Source organism: Dryas octopetala, chromosome 6 (assembly GCF_963921425.1).
Source record: "Dryas octopetala chromosome 6, drDryOcto1.1, whole genome shotgun sequence".
Lineage (NCBI taxonomy): Eukaryota > Viridiplantae > Streptophyta > Magnoliopsida > Rosales > Rosaceae > Dryas > Dryas octopetala.
Genome location: NC_141371.1, coordinates 2,326,466 through 2,341,242, shown reverse-complemented (window position 1 = coordinate 2,341,242; position 14,777 = coordinate 2,326,466). Strand labels below are relative to the sequence as shown.

Sequence of the window (14,777 nt, the reverse complement as noted above, 5' to 3'; positions counted from 1 at the left end):
CATAAAATAAAAGTTTAGGTACTCAATTGGGACAAATAAAAGTTTAGGTACCACATTAAGACAAGAGTCAAAGTTTAAGTACTAAATATGAAATAAATCCTTGTTTATTTTAACAAGTTTATTTCTCACATTAATAATTAGTGCCATTAAAATTACTCAAAAAAGTTGTAATAAAATAAATAAAATATCCCAAAAGTTTAATCCGTGCACGAAACTTTAACCATGAATCATATTACTTGTTTATATGCCTTGCACATTACACTTTCATCAGCGTAACAACTGTCCACTAATAAGTTGAATTCTCTAACCATGATCTGACTTGTTTCCGCATAAGGGAAGCTCATCAATTACTGTGTGAAAGTGAAAGGCCCCTCATCACTCATCTTAAAATTGGTGGGACTCATATGCTGACAAGATTGGCTAGCAAATTAGAGACCCACAAGGTGCATCATGCATTTCCTTTATCATCATAAAAACAAAAGCTGCATGACAATGAACAATGAAGTGAATTAACCCTTTGGTGGGGTTAATGGACCCTAGGTCCCCTTTGTGCATATCTAGTATAAATCATACTTTTTTTAACTAACATTTCATACCTATTGAAACAGAAGTAAATAGTTTGGTCCATGAACCATAAATAATTGACAAAATCTTTAATTTTGAATAATAGTTGAATTTCCAAAAACTGTTTACATCCAAATTGAAACAAGTTTAACAAGTCAGAATACATTTCTCCAAAAAAAAAAATCACATGATGGGAACAGACCAAACATTTGAGGTCTCTAGGTGGTTGAGCAATACAAAGGCTATGTACATGAGATGGCAAATAGCCGTATAGTGGTTGGATCATATGACTGCATGTAAGGAAGCAGACTGAAAGGTCTAAGTGATCCAGTTAGGTCTTTGATGGTAAGGTTAGCCTCGTCTAACAAAGCAAGAAATTGATTGAATGTGTTAATATTGCGAATGACAGAAGCAATAAGGGCCATTGGACCTTTCTTTAATCCATCATTTGTGACACCATTGTCTGTTCTTTTGCACAGAAAAGCTTCAGACTTATCACCATTTGCACCATTTCCTTCATGAGTTCCATTGGCTTTAGCATCAGTACTTTTACGTTCCAGTAAAAACCCCAGGTGATTACCACTTGATTTCTCAGGATAGAATCTCGGCCGGTTCAGAAGAAAGGCCAGTACTCGAACGAGGTGTGGGAGACATGCTGGATCATATATTACATCTGCACCCAAACTGTTGGATGAGAAATAAGGAAATTAGCATGGTTTCAGGATTCAGCAGGCTAAACAATTTGACTTGAAAAAACTGTAGTGTCCCACAAAAACTGACTTCATCTCATAACATTATCTCAAAACTCTAAATAGTAAAGCAAGGACTTAAAGCAGTCTAATATTTGATAGGAGTAGACGTTGGTAGTTGAGACCATAATCACAACACTCTTACAGTCTGAAGTCTACCAAAAGAAATACTCACATTATGTCTGACTTGAGGTTTTGAAGCTCCGTCTCTGAGACAGATTCCCATGGCAGATGAATGCATTTGACCTAAAATTGTTAAGACAATTATAAATGGTATTACAAGTTATGCAGTCTCATACTTTGTCCTTGGTTTCTTTACCAGCCAGAGTGAGTGAGACTCACCATAGTTGGATCTTCAGTAGTTTTTGACATGTCAGTTTCAACACTAAAGTGATTCAATTCCAGATTAAGCTTCATGTTTGCTAAAGTTGACAGGTCACCATCGCTTAATATCACCTATATCAAATAAATAAAATAGTGATCCACAATATGAATATTGACAATAAGTAATACACTTATTCTTTGTGTGTGTATGCCTGTTAATATTGAAAGTTGCAAGACCATACAAAGCATGGCTAAATCACCCTCAACACTAAGAGATAGAGAAAAAACAATGTTGGCTACAAGCGTGTTTTTCAATTTATACCAATTCACATGCTTTGTGGTAAAATAACACAAATTCTCCTAGACCTTTTACTTTTCAATAAGAACCTAGATCTTTTACTGGTTAAAGTAAATATCAATTTCAGCATATTGTTCTAAAATAATCCAATGATATTGTAAAAGGAGAAGGTTTTCCTCTACTTGCAAATTTTGGATAACATACCTTGGATGCTTTCACATGAGCAAGACAGATGCCAACCAGACCCACACCCGAACCAACCTATTTTTCAGTTCATGGTCAACAAAATAAAAATGTAAATGCACAAGACCATAGTGAAGATACTAGTAGAATTACCAAATGAAGAAAAAGAAATGGCAAAATCTACTAAAACATAATTTAGCTGATTAATTCAGACCTTAGTTGTACAAGGCAACAGCAAAGTCAGCCAGCTCTTGGCTTATCACGGCTACATTCATGTAAAGAATAATTTGTATGTTCAACTAGATTAGATGAATTCTTGAGCATATAACTTACCTCAAAACATGACTTATTAGAAAATAATTCTGGAAAAGAAAGTATGCACTCTGACAAAAAAAGACTGGATGGCCAAAGTGAACACCTGCATTAAATAAGCCAAAACTACTATAAATTAGCTAGTAAGCTTCTTACAACCAAGCAAAACAACCCTTAGTAAGAACAAACTGAAATGATTGTTATGAACTAGTGCAAATTAATCAAACATGTAAAATACTAAAACCTGTCGAATTGTTGTATGCTATACAAGTAGACTATGAAATACTAACAAATGGGCCATATACAACTTTTGGATTTCACTTATCTTTTCGGTAAATACTGTTTTTGACAAAGGCATCAACATCTGGTTTAGTGGATATCAAGTAGAAGACAAAAGATATCAAGAGTGAAACATACCCTGTATCTCCATCAAGCATGTTTAGCGAACATTGCAGTGGCACCATCAGTTTCCTCGACTTGGAGCAACTTGAAAGTTCAAGACAACCTAGAGGTACCAGATCATTAAGAATGCTAACCAAGAATAAGAAACTCCATACACCAGCACCACATGAATTAAAATTATTACCATCAGGAAAAAGGAATGAAATGTATTTGAAGACCCTTGCATTTATTTTTTCAAGATCATTATCCTATTGAACAAAACAGCTTGTTAATTCCAATTGAAAACAAGTGAATAACTTAAATGGACAACTTCATTTAACAGTCCTTCATTCATTAGCCATACCTTCAAAGAAGTCATGTAATGGGCATATTGCTCGTATAACTCATCCAGCACATCACCACGGTTCAACTCTACTTCGTCAATAAGCTTCTTCAGAAATTTCTTCAGGTAAGGTGCATGTAATTTCCTAGCCTGCATAAACCATTCAACTGAAGCAAGCTCTATACTTGAGAAAAGACCAAAAGTGATAGTTGGTTTGGTTGCTGAGAAAATGCAGGGGAATAAGAATAAAAGTAATATTTTGTACCTAGGCATTCAAATATCAATTATTCCATACCCTGCTTTACTGCTAATACTGTATTAAGAAAGAAAAATTCAATTCATAAGAACCCAAATTGGTGTTTTCTTTTCCCTTATTTTCTCAGCAACCAAATATAACACTTCAAATATGCCATCCTCCACCCAACTAAATATGTCACATTAACATAAACTCATTAAAAACATAATTCTAAGCTGAAAATAGAAGCAAAATGAAATTGCATGTAATTCAACTATGCATAAATAGAGCGCATAAAAATTTACATATTTGGTTATGCAATGGTCCCAAATGAACCTCTGCACTCTCTCAGTAACCCACCCTCCACTGCATGCCCTACACAGTTCACAAATACAAAACATTCATGTATTAATAACAAAAACAAGAAGGTGCACTTGTGCACTTGCTAACGTGCGCACCAGGCACTACAATGCGCCGGCCAGCATTGTGTTAAAGTGCGCCGCGTTGTGCTAACGTGCGCCGGGGACTTACCGGGCCAAGGCGATTTGGGAGTCGGTGGGCTCCATAGCAAGGAAAGCTGAGAGCAAGTGGAGACATGACGAGGTTGAAGGGTCGAGCTCCTCGTCCGCCATGGTTGTCACCATTAGAGGCTTCTAGGGTTTTAGCATTCTCCATTACCATATTAAGCTGAGGACACATTATCCACGGACCACGGTCCGACCCACCCACCAACAAAACGACGCGTCGTTTTGTACTTGTTTGGTTTGGCAAACCACACGTCGTTTTTAGTGCGTGCTTAATCTTATAAAGCTAGTGACTAGTGAGGCACTACCTCCTCTACTTTGCACTTTGAAACGTCTTTTTTTTTTTCGCGCGTAAACCCAAAGTACTCTCTCAATCTCTCTCGATTGTATGGTTGCCTAGAAACGTAGGAAACTACAGAAATTTTGAGATTCACTACTTTTATATCTTTAATTTCTATTTTTCTTTTTGAATTCTCAGTAGCCAAACAGATTTCAAAGCTCATGAGTTATTTGAGATGTTGACTCTTTTCGCTGTTTGGCTACTAAGAAAATGAATCGACATCATTTGAATTTCGAAGAAATTTTCACTTTCTAAGCTGAGCCAAACACAACCGTTCAGCTCAATGTTTAAGACTTCTCCAGATTTTGAGCAACCAAGTAGCATGGATCCTGTGTTAGAAAACCGATTTTCTTTGATTTTCTCGTCGATCAAACGGATGAGAACTGACGCTCTTTTTTGTGATTAATTTTTTGCAGCTTTGAATCAATTTTAGCTTTGTAGCAGGGCGAGATAATGTCGAGTATAACAGTTTGTGCTCGCTTCAGGCCATTAAGCTCCAAGGAGAGAAGAGATCACGGCGATACAATCTGCATTCAATGCATAGACTCCGAAACTTTCCTTTTCAAGGTCCTTCTCTTTTCGCAATGAAACATTATACATTGCCTTCACTGTATGCGAGTGTATGCATGAATGTATCAGTATTACTGCATTTTTCAAATTAATTCAGGTAATAATTTTGTTCATGTGTTTGAGAAATGATTGTTTAAGAAATTTGAATTATTGTGTTGTAGGATGAGAAGGAAGAAGAATTTACATTTAGCTTTGATAAGGTCTTCTACGAGAAATCTGAGCAAGCTCAAGTCTATGAGTTTCTAGCTTGGCCTATTGTGCGAGGTATATCTTAGAAGTTAGAACCAATGTTCACTATTAGCCCTTATTTTAATGGATACTTTGTGGATTATCTGCTTAGTTGCTAAGAAAGTATTCCTCATCCCTGAAATCCTGATTAACTACTAAAAATATTTGCAGATATATATATATATATATCCTGTTGGTATATTCTCTTTTCTTACTTTTTCTTAGCAGCCAAACTATGGATAGGTTCTACTAATTGGTAATAATATAGTATGGTGTGATCATGATACAGATGCTGTTGATGCAATCAATGGGACAATAATCACTTATGGACAGGTAGGACATAGTTGTCTAACTTTTTGTTCTTACGGTGGTTGCTTGTATTGTATGTGTTAATTTCTGTCGAATAATGCATGTCTTACTTATTTTGTTGATTCTAATTTACAATCTGTGTGCAACTAATGACAGACTGGAGCTGGGAAGACATATAGCATGGAGGTGATGTGTCATATCACAATCTTCTAGAGATGATTGTTAATATGTAGATATTGAATTAATTCAACACACACATGGTAATGTATGCATATGTTGTGCAGGGGTCTAGCATATGGGAATGCGATGAGCAGAAGACAGGATTACTTCCAAGAGTAATCGATGGACTGTTTGATTGCATAAAATCTTCTGAAGGAACAATAAAGTACTCAGTCAAATTGTCAATGGTATTGAGACATGCTTTTCTTTCACAAGGAACTATAATTGATTGCAACGTCTCTACCATGTAAATATGTAATTTTCTGTATCTATCTGTTTCTCTTCCAGGTAGAGATCTACATGGAAAAAGTAAGGTATGTAGAACTGGAATGACTCAATTAGACTCAAATACACAATCCTTGGGACATAAAGAAAGTAAGCTGAATATGATGGAACTCCGGGAAGGTTCTAATAGCTACAATTGCAATTTTAGTGTTAACTGTACTTCTTACACAGGGACCTTTTTGATTTATCAAAAGACAACATACAGATTAAGGAGAGTAAGGCGCAGGGGATATTGTTGAATGGAGTAACAGAGGTATGCTTATCTTTTGAAGCAATACGTGCATAGGCTTGAATACCACCTTCACTGGCTCATTTCTACTAAGGTGCATGTGCATTTTACATGTGCACACACAAGAGTTCTGATGAGGCTTCTCTCTTATTCAATGTGTCCATTGAACAAAAATTGAATCTTAGTTTGGGTAACAGGGTTTCTAGAAGTGAAAATACATTGAATTATCCTGGTCTCATTTCAAAAGTTTAAAATTTTTTCTTGAGACTGGAAACCTCTTGTATGATTCAATTTATTATGAGACTAAGAAAACTGAAATGACTAGAAATTGGATCCAGGTTATGGATGATTTAGATTTTGAGAATTTATGCAATATATGTCTTAACTCGTAAGATGCTTTTGGACTGAGAAAAAGCCTCTAATTTTTCCTATTCCAGGTCTCTGTGTTGGGTCCTGCAGAAGCATTACAAAACCTATCTGTAAGATAATTTACTTCAGAATTCAGATTTATGGTGTATGGTCTAATTCTGATGTTGAACATGCAGTGTGGGATAGCTAACAGAACTGTTGGAGAGACACGTATCCTGCTTTGATTTCTTTTTCAGTTCTGGTTATTTCTTAATTTCACAGTATACTAATAGTAGTTTTTTTGGCTGGGAAAATAGCCCATTTTCTGTTATTGTGTTCAAAACTTAATATCTATATAGAAATGAACATGGCCAGTAGCAGAAGTCATTGTATTTACATCTTCACAGTTCAGCAAGAATTAAAGAAAGATGACAGGTAAAAAAAATTTATTTTGTATTGGTGACAAGTTTTTGAATGTACAATCTTGAACATTCTGAATCTGTGGACAGGTTGAAAACTGGAAAATTAATTCTTGTTGACTTGGCTGGTTCTGAAAAAGTAGAGAAAACTGGAGCTGAGGGAAAAGTTCTTGAAGAAGCCAAGACCATCAATAAGTCCCTCTCAGCCCTTGGGAATGTGATAAATGCTCTGACATCTGGTTCATCAGGCAAAGCAAACCACATTCCATATCGTGATTCCAAGCTTACTCGGATTTTACAAGATGCACTGGTTAGTTTCCCTCCCTCTAATCCTTCTCACCATAGCATTATCAATTTGTATTGAAGTTCTACTGGTCCTCATCTTAAAGGGAGGGAACTCCCGTACAGCATTATTGTGTTGCTGCTCACCAAGCCCTTCAAATGCATTAGAGAGTCTGTCCACTCTTCGCTTTGGAATGAGGTATATTATTCAACACCCGATAATACATGCTATTTATTATTTGTGTTCTCTTCTGCTTCATCCCTCAGTCCCTAATACAAAGGTGATTAGGACTTAAAACAAATAAACAACATTGAGTTGATTTGTAATCTTCCATTTGGGATATGACATTCTGGCAGGGCAAAGCATGTAAAGATGTCACCGCATGCCAAGTGCAATGGGGATAAATGTGCTAAAAAGCATGGACCTCCCTCGTCAACTAAAGATGAGTCATGTGAGAGAATTCTAGAAAAGGTAAGAATTCTCTTGTAAAATTGTTGTTATGGCCTTTTTAGTATAGTTCTAAGTAGTTCTAACACAACCCTCATATATATAGTTGAGGGAGAGATTTGATGTTGAAGATGTTGAGTTGCTTGAGGAGTTGTTCACACTGAATGGAATTTTCTTCGATCCTTGTTCATCTGAAGAGTTGGATTCAGCATTTGAGGATGTCACTCTACAGACGATTATCTCATTGCAGCAGACAGTGGAAGAGCTTGTATCCACTGTTGAGGAGGTTCGAGTTACCGTTAATAAAGCCATTTAATGAATTAATATTGTAAATAGTCTATGTGGAACTACAATAAGAACCACAATTAATAAAGCCATTTGACTTCTGGTTGCATCTTTGATCTCTATAGAACCACAATAAGTTCAATTGTGGAATTAGTTGAAGTTTATTGAAAACTTTTGTTCTACTTGTTTTAAAACGAATTTATTTGCATATTTTATGTTGTTACAGCTTAAGAGTGAGAATAAGGCTCTGAAGGACAAATTAGCAGCTGGTGAAAGATCTGATGCACTATGCAAAGAGGGTGGAGATCATACTTCAAGTGTCCTGCATAAACTTTCAGGCATCCCCAGTTTCTTTGTGTCATGGGTCAGGTCACTCTTCTCTACCAAGTTGTTGAAATGTTGATTACAAACTACAAAAACCCACCTGACATCTGAGGTCAACTGAGTAAACTTACCTGTTAGCTTGGTACGTACACCAGGCCTAATTCCACAAATTCATCTTAAACTGAGTAAACCGTACTTGTAACATTTCTAAGTATTTTGAATTTTTGTAAGTCGTTGGTCTAATTGGGTTTCGGAAATAGGTTTAGGCTATCCTTTTGTGGAAATCATGCACTGGATACTGGATAGGAAACACAAATATAGTAAATGCTCGACTTTCTCTAATCGGACTCCTTGGGCCTCAAAGTTTGGGGGTGGGCCATTGTGAACCATATGCATGTCCTCATTTTCACTTGTTTTTATAATTTTTTTGTTTCTACTTGTTTTCATATACTAACATCAAACACATTTTCATTATATTTTTAATTTAATATCAAATATGCTTTCATGTATTAAAATTACTAGTAAAAAAATACAGATCTTAAATTACATCGTAATTTTGAAAGCTCGTTTTCAAAGCACTCTAAATGGAAAGGCCCATAGTTTTCCGTTTTGGGCCTTGTCTAGAAGATATTTAAGCAATCCGTGGGCATGCAAAGGCACGCATATAAGCCATTCGTGTAAGGAAAATTTTAAGCCCTTGCTTGCTATATGGTGCTTCATATATTTCTTGCTTTAAGCAGTAAGAACCCCATCGAGTTTTATACAATTCCGGATATGCCCTTAAAATTATACTCATCAATTGAATGCTAACGCTGTCTTGTGGGACTCCTTATCTAACATAGCTGTGTTCGTTATGGTTTTGTGCTTTGTAGTTGGCATCGAGTGTAGTGAATAATTGAAGGGTAAAACAGTAATTGAACAGATAAACTTTGCTTTTTGGGTTCATTCAGCCTTTCCAAAACTCAAAGCAAACTTTCACTATGGCCATAGATACTTCCAAACTTGGCTGTATGACATAATGTATTACTGTATTTTGTGGTTGGTACATAACAAACACACCCGTGAATATTAAGCTCGAATATTGGACAGTTGAGACTTGAGAAGGTTGCCCAAAAGCAGTACAAGTAAACCAGATAAAATGTCGTTTCCATTCTTATATAGTTTTAAGACATTATATATAGTGAGTCTTAATTCATAAAGACCACAATGGCTTCAACCATGGCTACCAAGACCTCCATTCTCCAAATTGTCACCTTTCTTTCCATGTTTTCACCTATTGCAAAGTCAATTGAGTTCAGCTATCCTGCGGTTTTCAACTTTGGGGATTCAAACTCCGACACTGGTGAACTTCCTGCTGGGCTTGGTTTCCAGCTTCCCCCACCTTATGGACGTACTTACTTCAAAACTCCATCTGGGAGGTTTTCTGATGGCCGTCTCATCATTGATTTTCTCAGTAAATTTCTTACCATTACTCACATGCAGTACTTGCGTAATGTTTTTACTTTACCTGTAGATATATGTGACTGTCATAATTTACCTTTGTACCACACTATCGTATTTATATATATTAGAGTCTTTTTGAGATATGTTATGCTAGTAGATTTTGGACCTGCATGCATTTGTACATGACTTTATTTAATTAATAGTCTAACAAAATAACATGTCCGTCGCATAAGCAAAAATCATTATACAAATATGATCGTTAAATATATGTTTGCATGTATAAAAAAATAGTGAGATAAAAGTAACATGCCTTTATGCCCCTATTTTAAGTTTTTAACTGACCAAGAACAAATTAGTTTTGTATTTGGCTCTCCAAATCTGAAAGCAAACCAACAACTCACACATGAGCCCCACCAATGCTCACCAAACAACAAAACTTATCATGAAAGACTTCATAAAGTATATATTTTGCCAGAGACTTAAGATTAAGAACCTCTCTGTAGCATTTGCCATGGCTACCAAGACCTGCATTCTCCAAATTCTCACCTTGATTTCCATCTCCATACCTCTTGCCAAATCCATTCACTTCAACTACCCTGCTGTTTTCAACTTCGGCGATTCAAATTCCGACACCGGCAATCTTGTCTCCGCCGGCATTGAGGGCCTTCTATCCCCTTATGGACAGACTTATTTCAAAACCCCATCTGGGAGATACTCCGATGGCCGTCTCATTGTTGATTTTCTTAGTAATTTTTTCATTTTTGTTGAACTAAGCTTTGCTCTGCTTCATTTCCTTTGTATTCCTCTGTTTTTAAGTTTATGGTTTTACTTACACAGCTTTATGTATAATGTTGCAGTGGATGCAATGGACCTTCCATTTCTGAATGCCTATTTAAATTCAGTTGGCATGCCAAGTTTCCGAAAAGGGTGCAATTTTGCAGCTGCAGGGTCTACTATACTTCCAGCAACCGCAACATCTTTCAGCCCATTTTCATTTGGGGTTCAGGTCTCTCAGTTTCTGAGATTTAAGGCCAGGGTTCTTGAATTGCTAGCTAAAGGTATGTGTGTTCATTAATCTTCTTATTGATGCATGTTTTATTTTGTTCAACAAAATCTGCAAGTTTTCCAGCAGCGCCTATTGTAAGAAATCAAGACTCAAAACTAGTCAAGGAGGCTTAACTCAAGCAATCACTCAAGAGAAGAAGGGATTTTCGCTTGCCGGATTCCTAAAAGAAAGAAGAAGAAGCCGGGTCTTCTTTTCAGGGAAATAAAAGGGCTAAAATTAAAGAGCTAGGGTGGCAGCAAGAACATATGAATTTTTGACTGACATCCAACTATGACTATTCTTAATTTTCTGTTTTGTTTCTTCTCTAGGTAAGAAATTTGACAAGTATCTGCCAACAGAAGATTTTTTCGGAAAGGGGCTTTACATGTTTGATATAGGCCAAAATGATCTTGCTGGTGCATTTTATTCTAAAACATTGGATCAGATTCTTGCTTCAATTCCTACAATTTTGGCAGAATTTGAAACAGGAATAAAGGTCAGTCCAGTGACACTAAACAAGGATGATTGATAAATACTTACAATTTAAATTACCACCACAAGCTTGTATTGAAATAAGAATGACACATTAATAGCATTAATATCATTCTTTTTCTTTTTTTTCAGAAACTATATGACCAAGGGGGTAGGAACTTTTGGATACACAACACAGGTCCCCTCGGATGCTTGACTCAGAATGTTGCCAAATTTGGAACTGACCCATCAAAGCTTGATGAGCAAGGATGTGTCAGCTCCCACAACCAAGCTGCTAAACTTTTCAACCTGCAGCTTCATGCTCTCTCTAAAAAGTTGCAAGGCCAATATGCGGATGCAATTGTCACTTATGTTGATATATTTTCAGTAAAATCTGACCTCATTGCAAATTATTCCAAAAACGGTTAGTACTTCTGAAAACTTTACAATTGTTCATATTTTGATCGGCATTACTTTAAAACACAAATGTAATATGACTCAAATTTGCCCTTAGCTGTCACATTTAGTACCATTGGTCAACAATGCTGGTGGTCTTGGTTATAATCACTACGGAAAAAGGTTCTTACTGCTTTAATCACATCATATTTGATTTGTATGAATTATAATCTGCAGGATTTGAACAACCTATTATGGCTTGCTGTGGGTACGGAGGTCCGCCGTTGAACTATGACAGTCAGATTAGCTGTGGACAAACAAAGACCTTGAATGGGACCTCTGTCACAGCCAAAGGGTGCAGTGATAGTTCTGACTATATTAGTTGGGATGGAATTCATTACACAGAGGCTGCAAATCAGTATGTCTCATCAAAGATACTCACTGGAAAATACTCTGATCCACCTTTCTCAGACAAAATGCCTTTCCTTCTGAAGCTCAAGTTCTGAAGCCCCAATATGCTTATAGTCTCAACATCTGCCATGTAACTGTAAGGCTAGGCTAAGCCATTCATATAATTCAGACCTAAGTTCTCACAAATGTATTTTAAGTGCCCAGAAGCCAGTAGTACAGCAATTGCATTGAATCATTTGGCATTGGATGCGCATTTCTCATATTTGCTGTATACCTTTGTCCTTAATAGGGGTGCTATTTAATCAGAAATGAAAATATACATGAAGACTTTATAACTTGTTCTAGATATAGCAATTATGCAAGCTTAGGTATGCATTGCCTTAGTTTTTCATTAGAAGTCTTCGCAACTTAGGTACTATATTGGGCATATTTTTCTGTTATATCTAGTAAGAGAACTTACATCATACATAAGCATGCAGGTGTAGGCCAAAAAAGAAAGCATTCAAATGTGCTGAACTAAGCCTTAATCAATAATCTCCCAAAACAAAGGTAAAACAATGCAGATACCAAAAGTTAGTTTGAAGTACATCTTAATTCCATTATATATTTTACAAATATCAACAAAAACCATGTTCCCCTCTGATTGCAAGTCTTTCATCAATCATTTTAATATGATCATTGTACAACTGCATGTTATACATGTGAAATTTATGGGAAATAATTCAGAGAGAAATCTAACTGAATAAATTCCAACCTTACTTCCTTGAGACATAAGCATAGTATTGTGCCATAGGAACAACAAAGGCAATCACCAACAATCCTCCAACTACAAGAGAGAACTGTCCACGTTTCTCGTCTGTCTCTTCCCTGGTTTTGAAGTTGGATTCACGCTTGCTGTCATTAAGCTTGGGGCCACCAGGATCTGGAAGCCCATCAATGGCAGCAACTAACCGTTTGGCACTGCTAAAAACAGCTTCATTGTACTTCTCTTCTGTGGCCAAGACTGCAATCACACATCCAATAACCTCATTACCTTAGCTGCAAAATATTTGAAAGAATAATAAAACAATGGACCATCATTGAAGAAACTGTTGTACCTGGACTCCTTAAGATGAATGTTGAGTAAATTGTAGGACTTTAATAGCATATACAAGGGTCTAATGGTGCCACTTCTATAATGTTGAATGGGATCCTCCTTTCCCTGAGTTGTGACAGAATCTAGCATTTTTAACTTATAATGGACATTTGATCCAAAACTTCCTACAGCCCAAAATCCTTTGCAGAAATTATTACCAAGTTACCATCAGGCCTGCTGGTCTCCATTGTTGGATAGTGTTTACAAAGTCACAAAAGTTAGAAAATAGTGACTTATGAAGCTACAGAGTACCTGGTTTCTCTACTTAGTTTTCATATTATATTTTTCTATTTGTGTTCACCCCAACTAGTTTCAGTTGGACATGTTAGACAAACAGTTCTAGCTTTCAGGGTTTTACCCCATACATTGTTTAAACTCTCAATTAAACGAAAAATAGCACTGAAACATATATGCCTTGACCAAAAAAATAATAATAATAATAATAAATAAGTATATAAAAGTCTGGACAAGAAATATAAGCATCACAAAAAATAGTTGCTTGAAGACTGAGAAGTAGAGCATAGTTACCAGGAAGGTTCTCTGATACAGTTGCCTCAAGGATATTTTCTCCAACAGCTTGGACAAATGCAGGACCACCGGTGACTGCTCCTTCTTTTTGACTGGTGACAAGGACAACAATGCCCTTGTTGTTGCCCTCTTCAACAGAGGGGTACCACTTCTCCAAAACTTGGTCAGCATATTCAAAAGCATCAGCTTTGCTCTGCAACCAAATGATATAATCAAATCAAATGGGTGTCCCAGAAAACTCAAATTTTACAAAACACTTGAAACAACTTACAGTGAGCTTTCTAACAGTGATGAAATTGATGTGGAAGTTCTTCCTTGATTCCAAATCCGACATCAACCTTTTTACATCCGACTTAGTAACCCGGCTAAGCACCCCTGCATCATCAACAACATAGGACTCTTTGGGTGGCCCATCATTAAGCACATCGAACTCAGATGCTAGTGCATTGCCACTAGGCAAGAGTGGGCAAAAGTTTAGGGCCAAAGACAGTGCAAGAGCTGCTAGTCCTTGTTGAGCATAAGAGAACCAGCTGGTGGGTACTGGTAAAGATGTAATTTTTAGTGATTGAACAGAATGCTTTTTGAGGCTTGAAGTGATGGGTTTAGTGAGGAGGAGAGACTTGGAATTGGGTTGGAGAGAGGGGGACAAAAGCGTCTTGGGAGAGGAAGGTTTTGGGTTGAAGAGAGGAGAGAGTGAGGGAGAAGAAAGAATGGTTTCCATGGAGACCAACAGAATTTAGAAATGGTGAACCATGAAAGAAAGCAGAGGAGGGAGATTTTCTATATCTGTTTTTTTTTGTTTTGTTTGGTATTTGGGTGGTTTGGATTTGTTTTGTTTTGGATTGGTTGGATGAATTTGAATGAGGATAACATATTAACATCTACTTCTGTTGGTTTCATAGGGTCCTGTATTGTACGTATAAGGGTTAAAAGGGACTTTTCCTTTTAGTTGAAGGTTAAAGATGGACTTTTAAAAATGGAAATATTGAAATGAGATTATGAGACTACATAATAAATTAATAATAGCCAAAAAATTAAAATTAAAAAGAAACCATAAGAATTTTAGTTGAAATGACCAAAAATACCCTTTCCATTTATCCAAATTCCTAGAGCCACCTTTCCCAATCCACACATACAAGAACCCACGCT

General features: G+C 36.5%; 4 protein-coding genes across 7 annotated transcripts; 2 read left to right on the top strand and 2 right to left on the bottom strand.

Annotated features, from left to right (window-relative positions):
- Window positions 1-653: 653 nt before the first annotated feature.
- On the bottom strand, window positions 654-4,046 carry LOC147280973 (S-adenosyl-L-methionine-dependent methyltransferases superfamily protein). Of its 3 annotated transcripts, none has more exons than XM_086247167.1 (10): window positions 3,921-4,046; window positions 3,695-3,764; window positions 3,176-3,321; window positions 3,017-3,080; window positions 2,848-2,935; window positions 2,452-2,536; window positions 2,140-2,196; window positions 1,656-1,769; window positions 1,489-1,559; window positions 654-1,248 (listed from the first exon to the last, which is right to left on the bottom strand). In XM_086247167.1, the coding sequence occupies exons 3-10, from the start codon at window positions 3,308-3,310 to the stop codon at window positions 807-809; spliced, it is 1,056 nt and encodes a 351-aa protein (XP_086103293.1). In that variant the 5' UTR covers window positions 3,311-3,321; window positions 3,695-3,764; window positions 3,921-4,046; the 3' UTR covers window positions 654-806. The 3 variants fall into 3 exon arrangements, with proteins under 3 accessions (XP_086103293.1, XP_086103292.1, XP_086103294.1); XM_086247166.1 differs by having other exon boundaries at window positions 3,176-3,304; window positions 3,921-4,040; XM_086247168.1 differs by having other exon boundaries at window positions 1,074-1,237; window positions 3,176-3,304; window positions 3,921-4,040.
- Window positions 3,947-8,351, top strand: LOC147280972 (ATP binding microtubule motor family protein). The gene is made up of 16 exons (XM_086247169.1): window positions 3,947-4,022; window positions 4,670-4,820; window positions 4,985-5,087; window positions 5,341-5,384; window positions 5,517-5,546; window positions 5,645-5,767; window positions 5,868-5,893; window positions 6,036-6,117; window positions 6,531-6,572; window positions 6,639-6,672; window positions 6,801-6,876; window positions 6,951-7,170; window positions 7,250-7,341; window positions 7,500-7,614; window positions 7,697-7,876; window positions 8,102-8,351. Exons 2-16 carry the CDS (start codon window positions 4,707-4,709, stop codon window positions 8,276-8,278), a joined length of 1,458 nt encoding a protein of 485 aa, XP_086103295.1. The 5' UTR covers window positions 3,947-4,022; window positions 4,670-4,706; the 3' UTR covers window positions 8,279-8,351.
- Window positions 8,352-9,398: 1,047 nt separating this feature from the next.
- Window positions 9,399-12,218, top strand: LOC147280971 (GDSL-like Lipase/Acylhydrolase superfamily protein). Of its 2 annotated transcripts, XM_086246814.1 has the most exons (6): window positions 9,399-9,688; window positions 10,146-10,388; window positions 10,500-10,700; window positions 11,017-11,183; window positions 11,312-11,582; window positions 11,792-12,218. In XM_086246814.1, the coding sequence occupies exons 1-6, from the start codon at window positions 9,406-9,408 to the stop codon at window positions 12,058-12,060; spliced, it is 1,434 nt and encodes a 477-aa protein (XP_086102940.1). In that variant the 5' UTR covers window positions 9,399-9,405; the 3' UTR covers window positions 12,061-12,218. The 2 variants fall into 2 exon arrangements, with proteins under 2 accessions (XP_086102940.1, XP_086102938.1); XM_086246812.1 differs by lacking the exon at window positions 10,146-10,388 and having other exon boundaries at window positions 9,399-9,652.
- A 278-nt stretch (window positions 12,219-12,496) lies between these two features.
- TLP18.3 (thylakoid lumen 18.3 kDa protein) lies at window positions 12,497-14,448 on the bottom strand. The gene is made up of 3 exons (XM_086246815.1): window positions 13,900-14,448; window positions 13,629-13,821; window positions 12,497-12,968 (listed from the first exon to the last, which is right to left on the bottom strand). The coding sequence occupies exons 1-3, from the start codon at window positions 14,347-14,349 to the stop codon at window positions 12,721-12,723; spliced, it is 891 nt and encodes a 296-aa protein (XP_086102941.1). The 5' UTR covers window positions 14,350-14,448; the 3' UTR covers window positions 12,497-12,720.
- Between the last annotated feature and the right edge of the window lie 329 nt (window positions 14,449-14,777).

Bases quoted from the DNA above. Each gene is read 5' to 3' on its own strand.
- LOC147280973 (XM_086247166.1), bottom strand. From the start codon at position 4,033: ATGGTGACAACCATGGCGGACGAGGAGCTCGACCCTTCAACCTCGTCA. The intron at 2,537-2,847 runs GTATGTTTCACT...TATTTAATGCAG, and splicing joins ATGCTTGATGGAGATACAGG to GTGTTCACTTTGGCCATCCA. The intron at 2,197-2,451 runs GTAAGTTATATG...ACTGAAAAATAG, and splicing joins CTAATAAGTCATGTTTTGAG to GTTGGTTCGGGTGTGGGTCT.
- LOC147280972 (XM_086247169.1), top strand. From the start codon at position 4,707: ATGTCGAGTATAACAGTTTGTGCTCGCTTCAGGCCATTAAGCTCCAAG. The intron at 6,118-6,530 runs GTATGCTTATCT...TTCCTATTCCAG, and splicing joins TGTTGAATGGAGTAACAGAG to GTCTCTGTGTTGGGTCCTGC. The intron at 6,673-6,800 runs GTATCCTGCTTT...ATATCTATATAG, and splicing joins CAGAACTGTTGGAGAGACAC to AAATGAACATGGCCAGTAGC.
- LOC147280971 (XM_086246814.1), top strand. From the start codon at position 9,406: ATGGCTTCAACCATGGCTACCAAGACCTCCATTCTCCAAATTGTCACC. The intron at 9,689-10,145 runs GTAATGTTTTTA...ACCTCTCTGTAG, and splicing joins TACTCACATGCAGTACTTGC to CATTTGCCATGGCTACCAAG. The intron at 11,184-11,311 runs GTCAGTCCAGTG...CTTTTTTTTCAG, and splicing joins AATTTGAAACAGGAATAAAG to AAACTATATGACCAAGGGGG.
- TLP18.3 (XM_086246815.1), bottom strand. From the start codon at position 14,349: ATGGAAACCATTCTTTCTTCTCCCTCACTCTCTCCTCTCTTCAACCCA. The intron at 13,822-13,899 runs GTAAGTTGTTTC...ATTTGGTTGCAG, and splicing joins TCACTGTTAGAAAGCTCACT to AGCAAAGCTGATGCTTTTGA. The intron at 12,969-13,628 runs GTAACTATGCTC...GTGTGATTGCAG, and splicing joins TGTATCAGAGAACCTTCCTG to TCTTGGCCACAGAAGAGAAG.